A 20,499-nucleotide genomic window follows, 5' to 3' on the forward strand; every position below is an offset into this window, starting at 1 on the left:
TTATTTGTTGATCGTTTAATAGGTTTATTTTTGACGGCTTCGACAACCGCTTATCAGCCGCCGAAGGTAGTCTGACCAGCCACCTATAAAAGGCTCTAGGTCGGTGAATGGATAAGATTTTCTTTCCAGCCACAGACAGAGGTGAGACCATGAGCTTCCTTGGGTGATTTTCATGTTTTCTTCAAATCTTGCAAAGTTTTGATGGGTTTTATGGTGTTTTGAAGCTTTTGAGCAAATTAACCAAAAGTTTTGAAGTTGGAGACTTTGAGGGAGAGTTTCTCCATATCTCCACGTTGGGATCGTTTATCTTCTTGTTTGTAAGAGGTAAGTGAAGATCCTGAACTTCTTTTCATGTTTTATGAAGGTTTTATGAAGTGTTTGGGTAGAGATGCATGTTTAGGGTAAGTTGAGGTTTTGGTTGATTTGTGGTCAAAGCATGTGTTTGTGTTTAGTTGTGCTATTTGTTGGGGTTTAGGTTAGTTTTGGACCCCTTTGTGCCTATACTTGAGTATATGCAGGTTGTGAAGTTGTTGGTTGCATGTTTGAGTGGAGATTGGGTACGTTTGCATGAAGCAGAACAAGTTTCTGCCTTACTGGAGAATCCAGTTTCGGCCGCTGAAAGAGGGTTCGGCCGCCAAACATGCTAAGGAGGTGGTTTCGGCTGCCTAAGCTTGCCCAAGCTTGCCCCCGAAAGTTTGGACTTTCGGCTCTGGAGGAGGGTTTCGGCCGCCGAAGGTGCCGCCGAAGGTTAGGGACTTTCGTCTCTGGAGAGGACTTTCGGCAGCTGAAGTGCCGCCAAAAGTGCTTGAGGTTCGGCTCTGGAAGAGACTTTCGGCCGCCGAACCTACCGCTGAAAGTGTCATGTTCAGCCTTCTTTTGCAGGTGTTCTTGAGTTAGTTTGGTCCCTCATTTGAGTCCATCTGTGTAGGAACGGACCAAAGGAACCAAAGAGGTCAGCAGTGAGCACTGCTTCAGAGTCAGCTCAGAGTCAGCCAGAGGTGAGTGGAACTAAACGTACTGTTTTACATTGAGACATTAAATGCTTTTAGCATGTTCCATGCATCATGATATGTAATAGGTTGAGTACACTAGAATACACTAATGTGACGCATTGCATTATTCTATGCTTGTATGGATCGGACATAGTTTTGGATTCACTAGCCCTCCGAGTAAAGTCCTGAGGAGCCCTGAAAGGGCCGGGCACAAAGCACCATAGGGTGCGTAGAGAAGTCCTGAGTAGCTCCTTCGCGGGCCGGACACAGAACAAAGGGAATTTTGAATCTGTCCGTCTGAGATGAGTGATTTACTTGTGATGTGATGCATTCAATGTGAGCATGTTTATGAACATATTTTATTTGTTCTACTCACTGGGCTAGTATAGCTCATCCCTCTCCTTTAACCCCAGTCTTGCAGGATCAGAGTCAGAGGGAAGTCAGCAGGGTACAAGAAGAGTAAAGAATATTGTAATAGCATAGTGTGGACATGTAATATTGTAAAATGGTTTAGTCTTGTATAGTGTAGAGTATTGTGCTTGACCCATGTTGTAAATCCTTTTTGTAACATGGTCTATTTCCGTGCTGTGAATGTTTGTATCAGTATGTGAAAAACCAGGCTTAACAGAGTATGAGTTGAACCCATCTAGAGCAAGCTCTAGTAAGGGGTTTTATAGTACAGAGATAGTGCATGCACAGGTTGAGCCTTAGTTTAGAGCATCAGTTTTATGTTTTTACAGAAAATGTATGATCATGTATGAGATTTTACAGATATACAGACAGTATAGCAAGCTTGCTACGGATATCGGTGACCTTAAATCGACCTGAATCCTAGTGCCGGTAGCAGACCGAATTCCGGGTCGTTACAGATAGAATTCCGGGTCGTTACAGATAACCATAAAGAGAAGCAAATAACTGGATGGACAAGCAAAAGAAATATGCAGTGATTTCTGAAGTCTACCCCAAATCATGATTAAACAAAGGATTATTAATGTATTAAAGACATGGATTTCCTTTACCTAAACCCTAAAGCTTGCCCCTCAAAACTACTCACCATCCTTCAATAATTTTTGGATTCATACTCCATTTCATCCCTCCATATATTAGAAAAATTATTATATTTTTAAATTAATTTAAACTCAATTTAACTGAAAATCATAAAACCTCACATCGGTGTTTTATATAAATCGATAAATTTTATAAAAACAAGTTTAATGTTGAAACTAAATTAAGCTCAAATTAAAATTTATAACTAATTTAAACAGAATAAACTAAAATGAGCTAAACTAAAATTTTATAATACTGAGATTAAACAATTGGCCAATCACCTTTAGTTGCTTTAATAGTATCGAAAGAGAAAAGAGGTTAAAATAATAAAAAATCATAATTTTAAAAATATTTAATCGCTTGAGGATATGAAATCATGCATCTAAATACGCAAGCGGTAGTCCCATTTTTCCGAAAACAACAAAACAAAAAGGATATACTTACGTATTTGCCCTTTTGGTCAACACCCGTGACCTTACGGGCATACTGCATACGCATATGTAGGAGGGTAGGGTTGAGAGTATTACACCATAGCCATACGTAGCCACTAGGGAAAGTGGCCACGTGAATTGTTGCTTTGAGTTTGTGATCGTCAAGAACTGAGGCCCACTCCCACTGCCCATAGACTTGGGTGCATCCTCAACAGTCCACACGTTAACATATAAACACTAACTTTTATGGGCCCACTTTCACGCATAATCAATTATTAAAAAGCAAATACTCGAATAATTGTGTTAACTGTGCATAAAAAATAATAATCTTCACGCTCATTGATTTTTTTAATTATTTCTTTTTAAATATAAAGATGAGCAAAGTGCTTACAAATAGGGGTGAGCATTCAATCAATTCGGTTTAAAATTGAATCAAACCAAATAAACCAAAAACCGAAATTTTAGTGTTTATGAAAACCGAACTGAACCGATTTTGATCAGAAACCGAATCAAACCAAACCGATCTGATTCAATTCGATTCGATTTGATTGGTTTCGATTTTTAATAATTTTTTTATTTTTTACACTTTATTTTTAATATTTTAAAATTTAATTAAAATATTTTAATCTTAATATAATTTAATTTCTCTATATTATTAAAAAAACATATTATTATCACTAATCGGTTCGGTTCAGTTTTTTCGGTTTTTTCTGATCAAAACCGAATCGAACTGAAATAACCGAAATTTCTAAAATTAAAAACCGAACCGAACCAAAATATATAAAAAACCGAACCAAAATTTCAAATCAATTTGATTCGATCAATTTTTTCAGTTTGAACCGAATACTGCGCAAACCCTACTTACACCCCTACTTACAAAGAATAATCACATTCACATTTATGTTTCGATGCCTCCTCATCTCTCTATACTTTTACCTTTCAGTTCAGTAACTATTTTTAAAGTAATGCTTAGTGTTTTAATTCAATTAAAACACTATTATTTGGTAATAGTAAATGAGAGGGTGATTTATGAGAACCTATTCTACAACATTTGATTAAATACTATCTAAACAACTATCCACTGCAACCGCTAGCATTGCGGAACAGGACCTTAGGGTTATTTAACATCCACTTTCAAGAAACTTCATGAATGCATGTCATAACTAATTAATCTTCAGCAAAATAGAATCACACACATCATTAAAAAAACAAAAAAGTATTCTACTGCAAGTCTGCAAACATTAAAGAACAGCACTCCTACGGCCAACAAGGTCCTTTGAAAAAGTTATCATCATTCAGATCAGAATTCAGGTCAGCAAAACTTAAACTGAAAGTACCGTATCAAAACAGATATATTATTAATACTCTTTTAAGAGGATTACCGTTAATCTTCATGAAACACCAGTTGAGAAGAGTATTGGAGAATTCTCTTTTTATAGAAAAATCACCAGAATCATCAAAGGGGTTATGAGAAAAACAAGGAGATGCGGAGGGGTCATATCCGCTTTTATTTATAACAGGTATGCATTAACATCCCACCACATGAAAACCCAGACAAGTACCTTGCTCATATTTTCAGAGCATCTGCAATAGATCCAGCAAGACTCAAAACTTCAAATGGACGTTTATTTGCTATGGCTTTGACGGTAAGAGGGCATGAATCTGTGATCCAAAAATAGGCAAAAGCACTTCCCGAGCCTTTTTTTCAAAAGTGAAACCAAATGGAAATATGATCAGATAATTGTTGAACGTTAAAAATGTTATGCACAAAATATAAGCAAATAAATTAAATAAAATTTATATGGTGTGTATGAATGACAAAATGCAGGTCTTACCATCACTTTTATGAGTAAAACGCTCCCAAGAGCGCTTAGGAAACACACCATGGGTGACATATGCACTCACTTTTGTTGCACCATTAGCCACCAATACTTTCTGGAAAAAAAAAAAGTTGAACAGGGAATAAAAGGCAAGTTGTAGAAGTTCACTATTAAATCAAGACCCAAAAGTTAGATCAAAGAAAGGAGTGCCTAAAAACTACGCCGGAACATGAAATATTTATGGGAGACTCAACATCGGCAGGGAAGCTCTGATATCTTATTAAATTTGGGTCAGACTTAACTCATCCCAAAAGCTAGCTTTTGAAGAAAAGAGTGCCTAAAACTCTTTATAAGAGCACATTACCTATCTCAAACTAACGTAGGATTCAACATGGATGAATTTTCTCTTAACATGATTGGAAAAAAATATATATGGAAATGAGAAGTAAATATGGTATGAGAAGTAATTCAAAACTACAAGAATCTATCAGCAGAATTTGATCAAGGAAACAGCTTCCAACAAGAAAGTTTGGGAAGAAAGAAAACAAAGTATATAAAACCATTATTCAAAGAAAAAATAAATATGATAGGAGAAGCAAATGCTGTCTTCTACAAGTTACATGGGTTACATAAAACAACTAACACAGTAAGGGCAAGACGTTGAATAATTTTGAAACAGCATTAGTTACAAACTAAATAATATTTATTTTAACAAGTCGCAGAAAAATAACTACTTTGGGGTAGGAGGGTTTTGACAGATTATGAATACCTGACACTCAATAAGGGTGCCTCCAGATTGCACCAAATCGTCAACAATAACTACATGACAACCAGCAGGATTCCCCTCCTTTAGTCGAACTATCCTCTTATCACCTTCACGAACCTTTGTGCACACCACCTAAATCTCAAAAACATGAGTTAGTGAGACCATACAGCAATTGCAATGTGAAATTATTTAGTCCACTTAAGCAAATTTCAAAATCAACCATGGGAAAATGGTCCAACAGCTTGTGGAATCGTTTCCAAGCTCCATCATCTGGAAATGCAACAACAATCTGAAAGATAATGGAATAAAGCCATTAAATGAGAAATACATAATTGGCAGCAACCGAGCTACTGCTATTGTGCTAATGAATGCTCAAGGGAACAGACATATATGATCACAACAATTGCAAGAAACATAACAAGAGCAATTAACCAAAAAAAAGGGCAATATTTTTATGCAACAAACCTTATCAGAGTCAGGAAGCTGGTGAAGACGTTGCTTTAGCAGAGGGATCCCAGTCTCAAACAAAGGCAAGACATGGTCCCCAAAATAAAATCTTTCCTGCATATTTTTTGTAAAAAAAGGGGGAAGATAATTAAAAGAAGAAGAAACAGACTCTTGTCAGTTGATAGAAAATATCAAAAGTAACTTCAAACATTAAGAGCCTATTTGTCATTACAATTCAAGGCTAGAAAACAATTTTTAAAAAAAACATCATTTCAGATGCTGTTGAAAAAAAAAATTGGAAAAGATGTTTTATTTTTTTTAAGTTCTTTTGACTAGAACAAGTCAATCAATTGTTAATACTCTCCAACTAATATATTTCAGAAAGTGCTTTCTTAGCAACAGTTTCAACAACAAAACTAAACAAATCCAAGAATATGTTCCAATGGTTACAATAGAAGATGACACAAGAAGAATTTCGATTTACTCTAAAACTAAATAATAAAATATGGTCAGACTTCAGAGGTTATACATTTAAATAAAGCAAAAAGGAACCGTGGATATTGAAGGATAAATTACAAAATGCCAACACTTAGTAAACTCCACACTTCTATAATGGGAAAAGGTAGAATAATTGTATCCCAGTTAATTTTTTTTTAAAAAAAATAGCAAATAAATAAATAACATAAAAGATAATGGAGAAAAACCTGTAGAGCATGTATGTCATAAATGACTAAACTAGTGGGACCACCCCTTGATATGGGAATATTTGAAAGTATCCTTGCCATGGTAAATGCAGTTGCAACATCTCCCTCTTCTTCCATTCGCTCAAAGGAGCCAGTTGGAAAGAATGGCAAAACTAGCGTGAATGAAGCAACAAACAGCCTAGGAAGTGCATATATGACAGAAAGTTGTTCAAAGATGACTCCTGGGGAACTAAAGGCTGCAAGGAAGGCAACATGTTGACCTCGCATTTCCTGTGCATTGTTTATATAAAGGTTTGGGAACCCATCATCAAAATTCCTGATAAATGAAAAGAAACTCATCACTATTCCATATCATATAAACTCACACACCTACAAGCTAATATGCAATACATCTTACACTACAATGTGATGGTCATTTGCTCTGTTAACTAAAAATATTTACGTGTATTGTAAGGAATTTAAGAACCCATAAAAGATATCAATACAAATAGGCAGAAGTAAAATTTTATAGCCAGAAAGAGTTGCTTAACTAGAACATCAGCAATTCATTACTAAAACTTAGTTTCATAGCAACTGTTGCATACTTAATATCTGATGCACCTCTGATCAAGTGTGCATGCGTGTATTCTTTGGTTTGGATTTTAAAATTTGGAGCAAAAGGCCAAACTTTCAAGAAAAAATCTAGACTAAGACATTAGAGATTCTAAGCACGACATACTTGTTTTGAAAGCAGATGGGTGTGTAAAATGCTTGTAAAGTGTCACAATTCTCCATCAGAAGTGCTCAACTCCACTATACTCTTACCTAGCTGTCAGGGTAGCTTTTATGAATCCTTCTGTATCATGTAGATAAGATAAATATAATATAGAATATCCCAATTTTTACCCTTTTTTGTCTGAGTTCAAACTGTCTACGTTCACTGGCAGAATACTGGAGTATCTCATTTAAGAAAAGATACAGAGTTTGATGTCCCCTTTCTCCCTTAAAAGAAAGGAGATATGTTTTTATGCAACATTTTGGAGAATATATAGCTTAAATTAACCAAAACTCAAATCCTAAAAAATGTAAGTCAGCTAATTTTGCATTCATGGTAAACCTTAAGTACTATAGAGGAAAGAGGAAAGTTCCAGAGAAACCCAATTATAGTGGGAAAAGACTGCTGCATTCAAAAGGATCCAGGAAGTACTCTTCCTAGCATTCCTATAAAAATTATCACAAGCATTACCATACAAGTGTGTAGGCTTTTCTATTGAAAACAGAATTTCTTTTTACCATGAAAATCCAACATCAAACATCTGATCCATCTCTATGCTAAGAAGAAATCAGAACAAAGAAGAGAGTCATTCATTTAATTCTTAGTTTAGTAAAAGAGAATACCAAAATTACACACGTCACGTTCATGGCAGAAAAACAAAAAAATAGAACAAGACCGCTAAAATCAACAAAACAAAAATATAGAAACCTCCAGTTGATGGATTGGAGAGTGATGAGGTCCGAGTGAGCAGCGACTTTACGGGCAAGGTCTTCACATTCTGCGCAGTAAAAGAGATGGACTTGCTTCTTGTGAAGCTGAGTTTGATTTTCTACCTTCTTGTCCATTTATTTTTCTATCTTTCTCGGCCCTAACAATATTAAGATACTATGGATTTCAGCATCAGCTATTCATGCTCGGCTGAACCGGAATTTATTAAGAGAAAATACAAATTGAACTGGACTGTACAAATAGAACCGAACTGAAACGAACATTGCAAATAAAATTAGTGAATAATTCACAAGTACTGATGAACCACAAGAAAAAAAACGCAAATCCTTGACAAGTTCAATCCAAGTAACTTGGTAACAAAAAAAAAAGAAAAAAAAGGTACTAGAAATCGTTCTGAAGGCCAGAAGAAAACTGTCACCTAAAAAACCCAATTCAGGACAAGTACGCAAATGGCGGCATTTGTGCCTATAGACAAACTCTTCATGGGCGGACAAAACAATTTAAAAAAATGGAATTTCACATTCACCACTCTTCTTGGAGGAGAAATCCTAGAATGATAGAATTGCTGAAAAAAAAAACAAAAAAACAAAACTTGCCAACTGCCTAGAGCCGGAAGGAGAACACCGGAGAGTAGAGGTTAAACTGTCAGCGAGGCGAGGCGAGGCGAGGCTAAGAGATGGCAGAAACGAGGTCTTAACAGCTGCAGATAGGGAGAGACGGAGCTGCGACAGGCTGTCCAAGAGGCGAGAAGTGCTTGAAGGAGAGCGGCGATGCTGCAATAGGGAGAGGCGAGGCGACTGGGAAGGAATTGCGGAGACTGTAAAGTGGAGACAGGAAAAAATTCCTTGTCTTGACGGTCAACAACGAAACTGGGTGTCTGGGTCCCCTTTTCTTAAACCCTTTTTACTTTAGGGTTCCTGAATTTTTTGGATTTTTTTTAAGCAAAACGACATCGCGCTGCAATAAAAATTAGCATGGGTGCTTTCTAGAAACTGTCCGTATTTCCGGTTATACAAATGAAAATTTTGTCAAAAAACAAAAAAAACAGAAGGGCTTTTTTTCTCTCTCCAGAGTGATAAAAAAAACAAAAAAATCTCTTAAATTTTTTTTCGAAAAAGTATAATTAGATTCATGAGTTTATAATAAATTAATCTCCGTATTTCAAAATTAATTAATTAAAATATCATATATTTTATAAAATTAAATTTTTAAATTTATTTTTAAAAAGTTAATTAATTTACTTTAATTTTATAATAGATATTTAAATTTATAAATATTAAACAATAGTTGAAATTATAGAGATTGAGTAATGTAATTATAAATATGAATAATGTTTTTTAATTAAAAAAACTTAAATTTACAAACATAAAAATGTTTTAATTAAATAACTTTTAAATATACACTAATAAATTTCTAAAAATTTAGAAAGCTAATAGCATTTTTCTCAAATTTTCTTCTTAAGTTTATTTTGATGCCACCTCCTTATTTTAAAATAAATAAAGGATATGCGCATAACCTGAGTTTAGTCCATCCTTTTATTTTAATTAGTATTGCAAATATGTGGTTATGTGGCGAGTTTTCTTATGAGATTTGGCTTCACATGGTTAGGCTGAGATGCTGACATGTTGGCTCTAGGCAAGTTTTCTCCTTTTGGTCAATGGTTAGGAGGCTAACTTCAGACTGCAATTGCTATGGACTCTGTCTCCTGCCCCTGGCAACAGCCGATGAGATAGATCCACCGACTGGGCTCCAATCATTCAGTGACTATTCAATATTAAATCCAAGAAAAGAAAAAACAGTTCCTTTTTTTTAAAAAAAAAAATACTAATAGATTGTATACGCAAGGTATTCAATTGGGAGCTTTTTTTTCGATTCATGCATTTATAGTAAAATAATTATCAAAACACGCAAAATCCAAAAATATTTTCGGATTCTGTGTGTCAAACGGATGAGTTCGACAGTCATACTGTCGAACAAGTGAGTTTGACAATGTGAGTGTCGAACAAAGAGCAGTTCGACACCTTAATTGTCGAACTGCCGGTTGGTGAACTGGACATGTTCGGCACTTCCACAAGTTGCTACTGAGATGTATGGACATGTCCATGCATAATAATTAATTAATTTTTTAAAGATGGATGAAATATTTTAAGATTGATGAAATATTTTAAGATTTTAAATTATTATATTTTTAAAAAAATATTAAATTTTATTAATTTTTTTATTATATTTATTTATAAAAATATTAAATTTTATTAAATATTAAAAAATTAAAAAAAACTTAAAAATAATTAATAATTTAAAAAACTTAAAAATTTGAAAAAACTTAAAAATAATTATTTTATGTTTATTTTTTTAATGAAAAAACTTAAAAATAATTATTTTATGTTTATTTTTTTAATATTTAATAAAATTTAATATTTTTATAAATAAATATAATAAAAAAGTTAATAAAATTTAATATTTTTTTAAATAAAAATAATAATTTAAAATTCTAAAATATTTCAACCGTATTATTAATTTTTTTAATTATTTTAAAATTATTAAATATTTTATTTTTAATATTATAATATTATATAAATTGATTAGTATTAATTTTATTTAATGTTTTAGTCTTATTAAATATTTTATAATATTTAACATGTTTAAAAAATATATAATTAAAAAATTAATAAAATTTAATATTTTTAAAAAATATAATAATTTAAAATTTTAAAATATTTCATCAATGTTGCGTGCATGAATGAGATATCCATGCTTGGAATGCATGGGTCATGCATGTTGGACATGTTCGGCACTCAACGTGCCGAACATTCCAATCTCAGTTTTTTAAAATTTTTTTAATATTTAATAAAATTTAATATTTTTATAAATAAATATAATAAAAAATTAATAAAATTTAATATTTTTTAAAAAATATAATAATTTAAAATTTTAAAATATTTTTATGACATGCATGGACATGTCCATACATCTCAGCAGCAACTTGTGGACATGTTCGGCACCCAAAGTGCCGAACATGTCCAGTTCACCAACCAAATGGCAGTTCGACAATTAAAGTGTCGAACTGCTCTTTGTTCGACACTCACACTGTTAAACTCACTTGTTCGACAGTATGATTGTCGAATTCATCCGTTTGACACACAGAATTCGAAAATATTTTCGAATTCTGCGTGTTTTGATAATTATTTTATTATAAATGCATGAATCGAAAAAAAGCTCTTCAATTCGTCAAAAGTGCTGCTATAGAATATTGAATGGTTCACTTTTTTTAGTCCTTTTATATATTTTTATTATTTAACAATATCATATCATATCATACAAAAATTTAGTTAAATATATATATATATTATATATATAATTAATTTATATTTTTATACGTGGTAACATTATATTAATAACTTTCATTAATTTATTAATTATTTATTATAAAAAAGATTATATTATATTATTTTTATTATGATAAGTGTAGTGCGGCCCTGCCCAGTGCCCACTCATATAAAGTTGTTGCCATTGGAACGATCATAGTACGAACATGAATTTTGTGATTAGTGTAAAATTTGGACATTAGTGGCAATTAACTATTAAACACTATAATTTAAATTTCAACTTTTTATGATACTGCCCAAATTAGATATGAGTTTACCGTTTCTGACGTTGAGCTTCACAACAATATAAATTCGTTTTTGTAATATTAGCAAATATAAGAAATAGCGAAAAACTAAAATATTTTTAATAAATATTTATTTCATTTATATTTTTTATTTCATTTAATAAATAATGATATATTAATATTTAAATGCCCAATATAATATGCCCATTAATATTCAAGAAAAAACTTTTTGTTTTTTTAAATTTTTATCCATAAATAATAATGCTTTATGTAATGAGCTAATTGAGGTTGGTGCCTTCCATCAACTTTGGATACTTCTGATGATCGAACTAAGTTTCATATAGACTTGGGAAATTCTTCTCCACTATTGACCTAATAATTGTGTTTCATGATGCTTATAATTCTTCTATTCTTTTTGACTTTTGGATTTGCATGGGAGGATTTTGAATTAATGGCAGAACTAAATATTCAAAAAATTTTAAAATTGATGACAAACGAAAGCAATTATTGATTGTTATTAATTTTACATTGCAGATTATATATATATATATTATTTATTAACATGAAATTTATCCTGGTTTTTTAAAAAAATTTGATTTTAAAATTAATATTCAAATATTAGAAATTACCCAATTTGCGATAAATTCAATATGATTTGGCATTTCTGAGATGTCCAATTTAGCTGAAAAACATATGCACCACTCTTTACAAACAAGGAATCATTATCTTATTTTATTCCACGTTGAGTGGAAATTTTGAGAAGAAAGTGTCACCTGCACAGGAATAACAACTACATATTAAAAAGCAAATTTTCCCAAAAATTAGAAAAAATAACAATAATATGTATAATAACCAAAAAGCAACGGAGAGAAAAAGGAAGAGATCTTGAGCCTCACACTATCACTTTGCCCGGTTAGATCAGACCATATCCCACAGACCCAAATTGATCTTTATTTTTCTTATTTTATGACATTTAGCGAACTAAACAAAATTAATTAATAAAAAAATGTTTTTTATTAAAATATTTAAAAATTAGTTGGTAAAATATAGTTATTTTATAAAAAATGAATTTCCCTTACTAGAATGAGAAATTCATTTTATTATAGTATAAAACATAAAAACATATTTTTCACATAAAATATTTTTTATGTATTTATTTATTACTGAAATCATGGGATAAAAGAACAGTATAAAATATAAATGATGAGAGAGATATGCATTATTAAGGGGAAGCAGAAACATTAATAATATATAACAGGAAAAAAAAAAGAGAGAAAAACGCAAACAACACAATCATCATTACAAACGCCACTTACCAGTTACCAAACCTAAATTCCAAAACACTTGTCTCTTTTTTCAACCTTCTTCTCACCTTTTCCCTCCTTTTTCCCTCTTTCCCTTAGCTTGCACTCTCCTCTTCTCCATGTCTCCTCCTTTCTCAATTCTTCCTCCCTACTCCCTCTCCATCTTCCCCAGCTACTTCTCTGTAAATCAATTAAGATCCCTCCTCCTGTCCATCAACCAACATCACTGTAAATGAAGTTTTGTGGGTTCCAATCAAGGATATAAGAACCAGAACCAGAAACAGAAGAATAAAAGAGGGTTTTGTTGAGCTAGGCTCATGCATATGGGTGCCACATTCATTTATTATTTGGTATTCTTCCTATTTCATCTCTTTCACTCTTCAGGTGATGATTCACTCTTCTCTTGTTTTTGCTTAATACAATCGTTAATCGTTAGTTTGTCGTTTTTATGTGTTTGATTGGTTTTTCCCTGTGGGTATTGTTCTCTTTTTCTGAAATGATGATTGTTTCTTCAAATATGATTCCTTTCTACTGAGATATTAAGCTAAGTAGATTTTCAAACTTTTGATGGTGCTTCTTCAGAACTTTTCTCCTTTTCTTTTTTCTTCCCAATTATTATGTTGGCCTACTCCAGATGGATACTCATATTAATTGCACTGTTGTCCTAGATCTTGGTGCAAATTGATTATTAATTAACTATATACATTTCTGCTGTTAAAAAAAATCAATGAGATCTTGAAAAATGTTTTAAATAATTCCTTCTCTTCATTTTTATAATGTTAAACGAAACCCAGTTTTCTAATTTTGACTTGAAAATTCAGGTACTAGAATTAGCAAACTAGACCATGGAACAGAGCAAAATCATCTCACTTCTGTTTCCAAAAGCCAAAAGGATATTACCACTCCGATAACCACCGTTCCGACTATAATTCCGACCACTCCAACTTCATCAACTCCCATAATGAACCCGAATTCAGACCCAGATTCTACATCGCCCGCAACCATGACGCCCATGATTACACCCGCCATTACATCTTCACCTGTATCTGGAGCTAGCTGGTGCATAGCGAGCCCAAGTGCATCTCCGACGGCGTTACAAGTAGCATTGGACTACGCTTGTGGGTACGGTGGTGCAGATTGTTCGGCGATTCAGAGCGGTGGAAGTTGTTACAATCCTAATACTCTTCGTGATCATGCTTCCTTTGCCTTCAATAGCTATTATCAGAAGGATCCAATTCCAAGCAGCTGCAATTTTGGAGGAACTGCGGTTACTACGAACTCCGATCCAAGTGAGTTCTGCAACATTTTCTTTAATCAGTCAATTAATTTTTAAATATTCTACTAATTTATTTTCAAAAATATATATATTTCTTTTCAGGCAGTGGGACATGTCAGTATCCATCGACTAGGTAAAATTTTCCCACTAATTAATTAAATTAAAAAATTATTATGAAACTATGATTAATTAATTAATTAGGGTTGATGAATTAAAACTACAGCACAAGCTCGTCAGTGTTGAACACCACAAATTCAAATGGGGCAGCTGTTTATGGAGCAGTACCTTCAAGCCCTTCGACGCCAGCTGCTGCCCAAATCAATAATCATGTTAATTTGAGGTTAATTACATGTGTCGTGCTTTTAAGCAATTTTGTTAATTACAACCTCCTCCTTAATTAAACAGCAATTTTCTTAATTGCTTGGTAGTCTATGTTTTAGAGCAGACTCGGAAGCATACATGGAGGCTTACAGGTTTTTCTAGTTTTTTTATTTTTTTATTTTTTCTATTTTCATGTGTAAATTAGTGGCAAAGAAAGTTCTGCAGCTTGCTTGCTTCTTTTTTCTTTTTCTTCTGTTTTTTTTTCCCTTTTTCCTTATGGTTGTGGCTGTGGGAACTAGACTAGATCTGGACATTATTCTTGTAATTTTTAATTTTTTTTTATCACTGCATTTTGGCTTTTTGACTCTGAGCTTGGTTTTGTAGATTTAAATTTACATTTTTTATTGAATTAATTATTTATGTGTATAAATAAATATATATAAATCTCTAAATTTACAAGATAATAAAGATCAAATTAAGCACCAGAAAAAGAGTTGTCCTCTAAGGCATTGCGATGGTTATTAAGAGGAAAATAAAAACTAAGATAAATGAGATTAAATGCTAGAGCTAAGTTGATCCTTTTATGGATGTAATAAAATGATTCTATTATTTATAACCCTAAACAATTAAGGACGGATTCACCATTGAATTAAAGATATTAGATTTTATCATTTGAGTATTTAAAAAAATTATTATTAAAAAATTACTTGAATTTAATTCTTATAAAACTATTGATTTCAAATAAAAGATAAATAGAAATTGATTGATAGTAATTTTTTTAACCATAAGTAGCTTTCATCAATTGTTTTCCTCATTAATAACTCAAATATGATGGTGATTTGAGCATTGACTTATTATCTCAATCGAAACATTTAAGCTTTGAAAAGTTTTACATTGCAATTTCAATTTTAAGAATCCAATTGAATGGATTGAGTTTTACTGGTGACTATTATCCTAATTATTTCATCCGCAATTTAATCTGATAATATTTTTCAAATGTTAATGTCTTAATTTATGTCGCATTAAGTTTATTAGTACTAAAATTATTTTTCAAGTATTTAAAGTGTTTAAGTCCAAATTCAATTAAAGTCATTTGTGTATATATATAAAAAAAAGCTTTGATTTGTGTGAAATATTAAAAATTACAAATCACATAAAAAAATTAAAAAATTTATTTATTTATTTTTCTTACTTAATTTTGGTATTTTCACTACATAATTCTAAATTCAAATGTAGGTTTAGAAATTGCTTTTTCTAATTTGGCCTTTTAAATCCATATATTAAAAAAAAATTCCAACTAGCTTCTTAACTAGAGTTAAAGCTAACGAATCCTTATCCGTTTCTGTTCCACGTGGAGCCAACTGGGACATATATATTTTGTATTGTAAAATTATTTAGATATATAATAAAATAATATCAACTTGCTGACTGTGAGGAGGAAAAAAAAAAAGCCCTCAACGTAATATGGCCCACCTTGCCATTTACAATCGTTTTCTATTTGAACAAAATTATTCAAAGAAATAATAATAAAAAAAAGTGTTTTTCGCTGCAGCCACACGTCTAATCATATGAATTTCACGTGAGCCTTACTGCATTTTACCATTTTACCGAGTTGACAAAAGAATGACAAATATTGTCTACCGACGTCCCTAGTGCATTCTCTACCGTCCGATCATCCCATTCATTTTTCAAACCTCGATTCAACCGTTGGATGAACCCCTTGCTCTGCCGCTCACATTGGCCCAGAAATTTTGCAACTGCTCTGGGGTCCCTATCCCCCAAGCAAAACTCACCAAATTCCGGCAGCTCCCACGCACCCAAAGCTGTCATGGGACCGGATCCTGCCACCGTCTTTATGTATTCCACAAGGCCGTCGAGAAGCCAAGGCGGACCCTTATCCTTACCCTTGCCGTCCCATAGCCATATGCGGGACATCCCCTGTAAAGCCATTGATCTAAGGACATAATCAAGATTTTTAGCTTCATCCATTATTGATGGACTTAAAGTAATCAGGAACTCGTCGTTTGTGCTTGTTTCTACGGTGACCAATTTGGGTAGGTTGGAGCTAGACAGCCGGAGAGTGACATGGTTCACTTTCTTCTTGGGGTAGCTGATATTTGGATAAAGAATGTTCTCAACGAAAGAACTGGAGCTTTGGATTAAACGAGTGGCTTTGTCGTTGGACATGTACAAGAGGGTGAAGCGTTTGCCTGCTGGAAAGTCACTTATATCATTGATTATTGTGATCCCAAAGCCTTTTGATGCTTCATAATTTGCCCATATGGAGATAACTCCGATGGAAAAGATGGTGAAAAGCCGGAGAATGATGCCGAAGTGTGAGGAGAAACTCTCGACAACATAATAATAATCATCTCCAGTGTTGGGTAGGGCTGGGGTGATGATAGGGGTGGCGGAGGAGGAGGAAGTTATGGTAACGGTGGTGGAAAGGAGGGGTTGACAGAGTTGTTGTTCATCCATGAGCAGCGTCATTGCTAGCCAAACATGGATTGGAGCCTAAACGAGGCTAAAAGTGTGGTCGAATGGCGCCTCCATAATAAGAAAATAGAAAAAAAAATTAATTAATTGCGGAATGAGAAGCCACCGAAAATTTTTTTTTCCCAAGCCACCGAATCTAGGGGGCCCTCAGTCCTTGCTGGCCAGAGAACATGTAAGGCATGTGCCATCGATCATTATCCATTAGGATTAAGCTGGTTCTGTGGCTATTCTACCAAATGATATTGAAATACGAATGTTTAGAGTACATTAACAGTTTTAATTAATAATATTTATTTAAGATAAAATTTAGGAAATGAAAAATTAAAAGTTAATTTTTTAAAAAATTGAAAATTGTTTTCATCTGTCAAAGGTTATTTATTACAGTAAAAATTTTAATACGAAAAATTATCAAATTTTTTAAAGAAGAATTTAATACTAAAAAATTAAAAAAATAATTAAAATATAAAATTTACCTATAAATAATGAAATTTGAATATAAATTTTATAATAAATTTATGCCCCTTATATGAAAATTTTACATTTTGAAATTCTCTTCTTAAAAATATTATTGGGAATCTCTAATAAACATAGAGTAATAATAAGTAAATCCAATTTAAGTCTTTCTTAAAATTTAAAATTAATTATTTTGTATTAAATATCGTTTCAAACTAAATTTAATTAAATTTTATATTTTTATTTAAAGAGTAATTTTTTATTAATTAAGTTTATATATTTTTATTAAAGAAATAAATTTTAATATAATATAAAAATTATTTTTAATAATAAAATATAATTTTTTTAATTTAAAATATAAAAAATTTAGTATTTTAATTAATATAAAAATAAAAAAAAGATAGATGATTTTAAAAATTATAAAAAATAATATTTTATTATTAAAAATAACATCATATTGTGTGATGATTTAGTTGACTCTTAAATAAAAATATTCAGATTTAATTGATAAAAAATTTAAATTTATTTACTCATTAAATAAAAATATAAAAGTTAATTGAATTTATAATTATTTTTATTTTTTATTGATAAGAGAAGAGATAAATGATGACTTAAAAATTTTAAACATGTCTTATTAATCCATTTATTAAAATATAGTTAACTATTAAATAGCTTTAGATAGATTAGGATTGAATGCCTTGGATAATCACCGCCTAGACTCGCTTTGCTAATAGCCAAACGGTCCGAAATTATCCAGTTTGTTTAAACCTAATAAGATAAGACAATATTTTTTAACGGGTTTGAACATTTTTAAATTTGATAACTTTTCTCTAGCACATGTTTAAGGTGAATATCTCCAATACCAGTTATCAAACTAATAACATGATGATCTGTAAGTATTTAACATATTTTGTTAAATTTCTTCAAATTTTTTATCTTAATTAATATTTTAAAGCGAAATCACAAAAGTATGGAAAAATATATTAATTAATTAATTAATTATTTTTTTAAATTAAAAATTAAAAATTGAGAGATTATAACTTGATATCTGATTTGTTCAAATGCACTTATCACCAAATTAAATTTTGTGAGTATGATTAATTAATTAATTATATAATGCTAATCATCTAATATATCTTATATGAAAAAAACAGCGATAAGGAAAAAAATGAAAATATGGAAATTGGAAGCCCAAACGTTGATTCAATTTGTTAATAATACAGAAAAAAAATTACGAAAAAATAAAGGATTTCAAACCCTTACTGGACAACGCCTGCATTACCAGCTAGCATCATGTACTTATCTTTCCTTGTAAGAGTAGTGCACTCAAATCCCAAAACATTAGCCAACTGTTTTTGGATATAATTAGCCACTTCGCAGCTTGATCTGCCTCCAGCACAGGTGAGCTCTGTGGGCAACTTCTCAAGGATATGAATTTGGTAGCAAGGTCTAGGGTTCATGAAGAAGAAAATTGGATCCAAGCATTTCAATCCACTAGCTGTTGTTCCATAAAACATGCTTACACGAGTGTTAATGGCCACAGGGACTATCTCATCAGCTAACTCTGCAAACAGTGAACTAAATCTCAACAAATATGGCTCTCTGCAAGTGGTCCCTTCAGGACAAACCACCAAGTCACCTTCACTTAACAATCTTTGCATGGTCTCCCCATCTCGTTTTCTCTCTCTGCTCAGCCTCACTGTTTTAATGGGTGCTATTATTTCAGACATCTTGCTCAGGCTATATGTCACAGCAGTCAATGGCTTACCTAAAGATAAGCTGAGAATAACTGGGTCCAACAGTGTCCTATGGCTGCAAACGTACAGGACACCCCTTTTGTGGCCTGCGCTTTTTGCAGGAGGGTCGCAACTTTTGACGCTTAGTTCTATTTCTACCCCACTTTGAGTGCCCAGAAATAAAGCTAATTTGTAAGGAAGGACGACACCCACAAGGAGTCTGAAGATGGCGAGCATGAATCCAAGGGGAAGCCACATGAACATTAGTAGAGTTGCTAATGGAGTGGGCAAGAAAGCTAGCCTACCATCATGAAATATAAGTGGCTTTGGGTATTTGTCCCTCGTCATTACTGAACTGCTCCCACTGTTCTTGTTTTCTTCTCTGTCCACCACATAAGCTTCCTGTTACATTCACATTCAATAATCATGTAAATTACATTTCTTATTTGAGGGAAAAATAATATTGTACATGAAACACAAGGACAGTAGATTTGCAAGTGGAGAATTCTTTGCAGAGCTTCTTATTTATTATACTTATGTTTTTGTTATTCTTGGCTATACGATAGAGATGAATTTGTAAAATGGATATATATGTATATATTGCTGATCAGAAATGAAAATATAAATACCTTGCACAGAGAGATGAAGAGATGGTCATCAAGGCTTGAACTTCCGAGGCCTATCTCCGGCGTTTTGTCTCCAAGTACATCCTTGAGAGCTCTGTGCTTTACTAGTAAACCTGAATTAGACAGCAAACCAGTGAAGAAATTTCCAACAGTGTGCAACTCAGTGCCCATCACTTTGTTAACCCTCAAATATTCCTTAAGAAATCCTTCAACCATCACCCTAGGGACGCTTGTAAAGACAATCCTTGACCCTGTTGAAGCCCATAACTCATAAGCCTGAAGATGAAGATTCTCTAGATAGAACTTGGGCAGAACTGCCCTACCAACACTCTCAATATCCTTTATCCTGAGCCCACAGAAGGTGATGAAGATCATGACCCTTAACTGGAGCTCATAGTCCAAAACCCACAAAAGAGGACATGACAGCAACAGCAAAAATGCTCTAAAAATGCTACCACCTTCGAAAGCAACTAGCATGAAATAAGGGAAGAAAGAACTGGTTCTTAACAAGCCCCCATGAATATCACACACCAATGTATCAGACCCTCTATTCTCCAAACTGCACTTGCTCACATTAGGAAACAACTGAGCTTGCTGCTGTAACGATCTTTGAGATGGGTTCTTCAACAAGAAACCATAGCTTCTCATCTTCCTTGCAGCCCTGTAACATGAGTTAGCTAAGAGCTGGTACGAGACCCAGTCTGCTTGCTTGAGAATCACCATATCTGGGAGACCGTGGATTCTTTCTTTCTATGTGAATGCAGGCTTAACAAATTAAATGAAAAAGAAGGCTGATCAGTGTTTCAGTACGTGGGAGAAAGTACAAGTAAAATAATGAAGAGGGTTGTGAAGAACTAGGAAGGAAGCAGAAAATATTTATAGGAAGCATTAAAGGGCAGCAGACGAAGAAGAGAACCACAGAATTCGAGTTTGGTCAGCCACACCGCCATTCATTAATTGCAATACAACTTTTCATTACCCTGATTG

General features: G+C 32.7%; 4 protein-coding genes across 4 annotated transcripts; 1 reads left to right on the forward strand and 3 right to left on the reverse strand.

Moving 5' to 3' along the window:
• Positions 1-3,804: 3,804 nt before the first annotated feature.
• LOC110609344 (ribose-phosphate pyrophosphokinase 4) lies at positions 3,805-8,565 on the reverse strand. The gene is made up of 8 exons (XM_043954059.1): positions 8,287-8,565; positions 7,670-7,829; positions 6,208-6,523; positions 5,522-5,617; positions 5,277-5,345; positions 5,060-5,188; positions 4,306-4,405; positions 3,805-4,168 (listed from the first exon to the last, which is right to left on the reverse strand). Exons 2-8 carry the CDS (start codon positions 7,804-7,806, stop codon positions 4,038-4,040), a joined length of 978 nt encoding a protein of 325 aa, XP_043809994.1. The 5' UTR covers positions 7,807-7,829; positions 8,287-8,565; the 3' UTR covers positions 3,805-4,037.
• Positions 8,566-12,596: 4,031 nt separating this feature from the next.
• On the forward strand, positions 12,597-14,568 carry LOC110609347 (glucan endo-1,3-beta-glucosidase 12). The gene is made up of 4 exons (XM_021748864.2): positions 12,597-12,988; positions 13,426-13,893; positions 13,983-14,013; positions 14,104-14,568. Exons 1-4 carry the CDS (start codon positions 12,922-12,924, stop codon positions 14,279-14,281), a joined length of 744 nt encoding a protein of 247 aa, XP_021604556.1. The 5' UTR covers positions 12,597-12,921; the 3' UTR covers positions 14,282-14,568.
• Positions 14,569-15,655: 1,087 nt separating this feature from the next.
• Positions 15,656-16,740, reverse strand: LOC110609345. The gene has a single exon (XM_021748863.2). The coding sequence runs from the start codon at positions 16,689-16,691 to the stop codon at positions 15,798-15,800; it is 894 nt and encodes a 297-aa protein (XP_021604555.1). The 5' UTR covers positions 16,692-16,740; the 3' UTR covers positions 15,656-15,797.
• Positions 16,741-18,345: 1,605 nt separating this feature from the next.
• Positions 18,346-20,338, reverse strand: LOC110609740 (glycerol-3-phosphate acyltransferase 1). Its single transcript, XM_021749521.2, has 2 exons — positions 19,516-20,338; positions 18,346-19,288 (listed from the first exon to the last, which is right to left on the reverse strand). Exons 1-2 carry the CDS (start codon positions 20,233-20,235, stop codon positions 18,410-18,412), a joined length of 1,599 nt encoding a protein of 532 aa, XP_021605213.1. The 5' UTR covers positions 20,236-20,338; the 3' UTR covers positions 18,346-18,409.
• Positions 20,339-20,499: the final 161 nt, after the last annotated feature.

Source organism: Manihot esculenta, chromosome 2 (assembly GCF_001659605.2).
Source record: "Manihot esculenta cultivar AM560-2 chromosome 2, M.esculenta_v8, whole genome shotgun sequence".
Taxonomy (NCBI): Eukaryota; Viridiplantae; Streptophyta; class Magnoliopsida; order Malpighiales; family Euphorbiaceae; genus Manihot; species Manihot esculenta.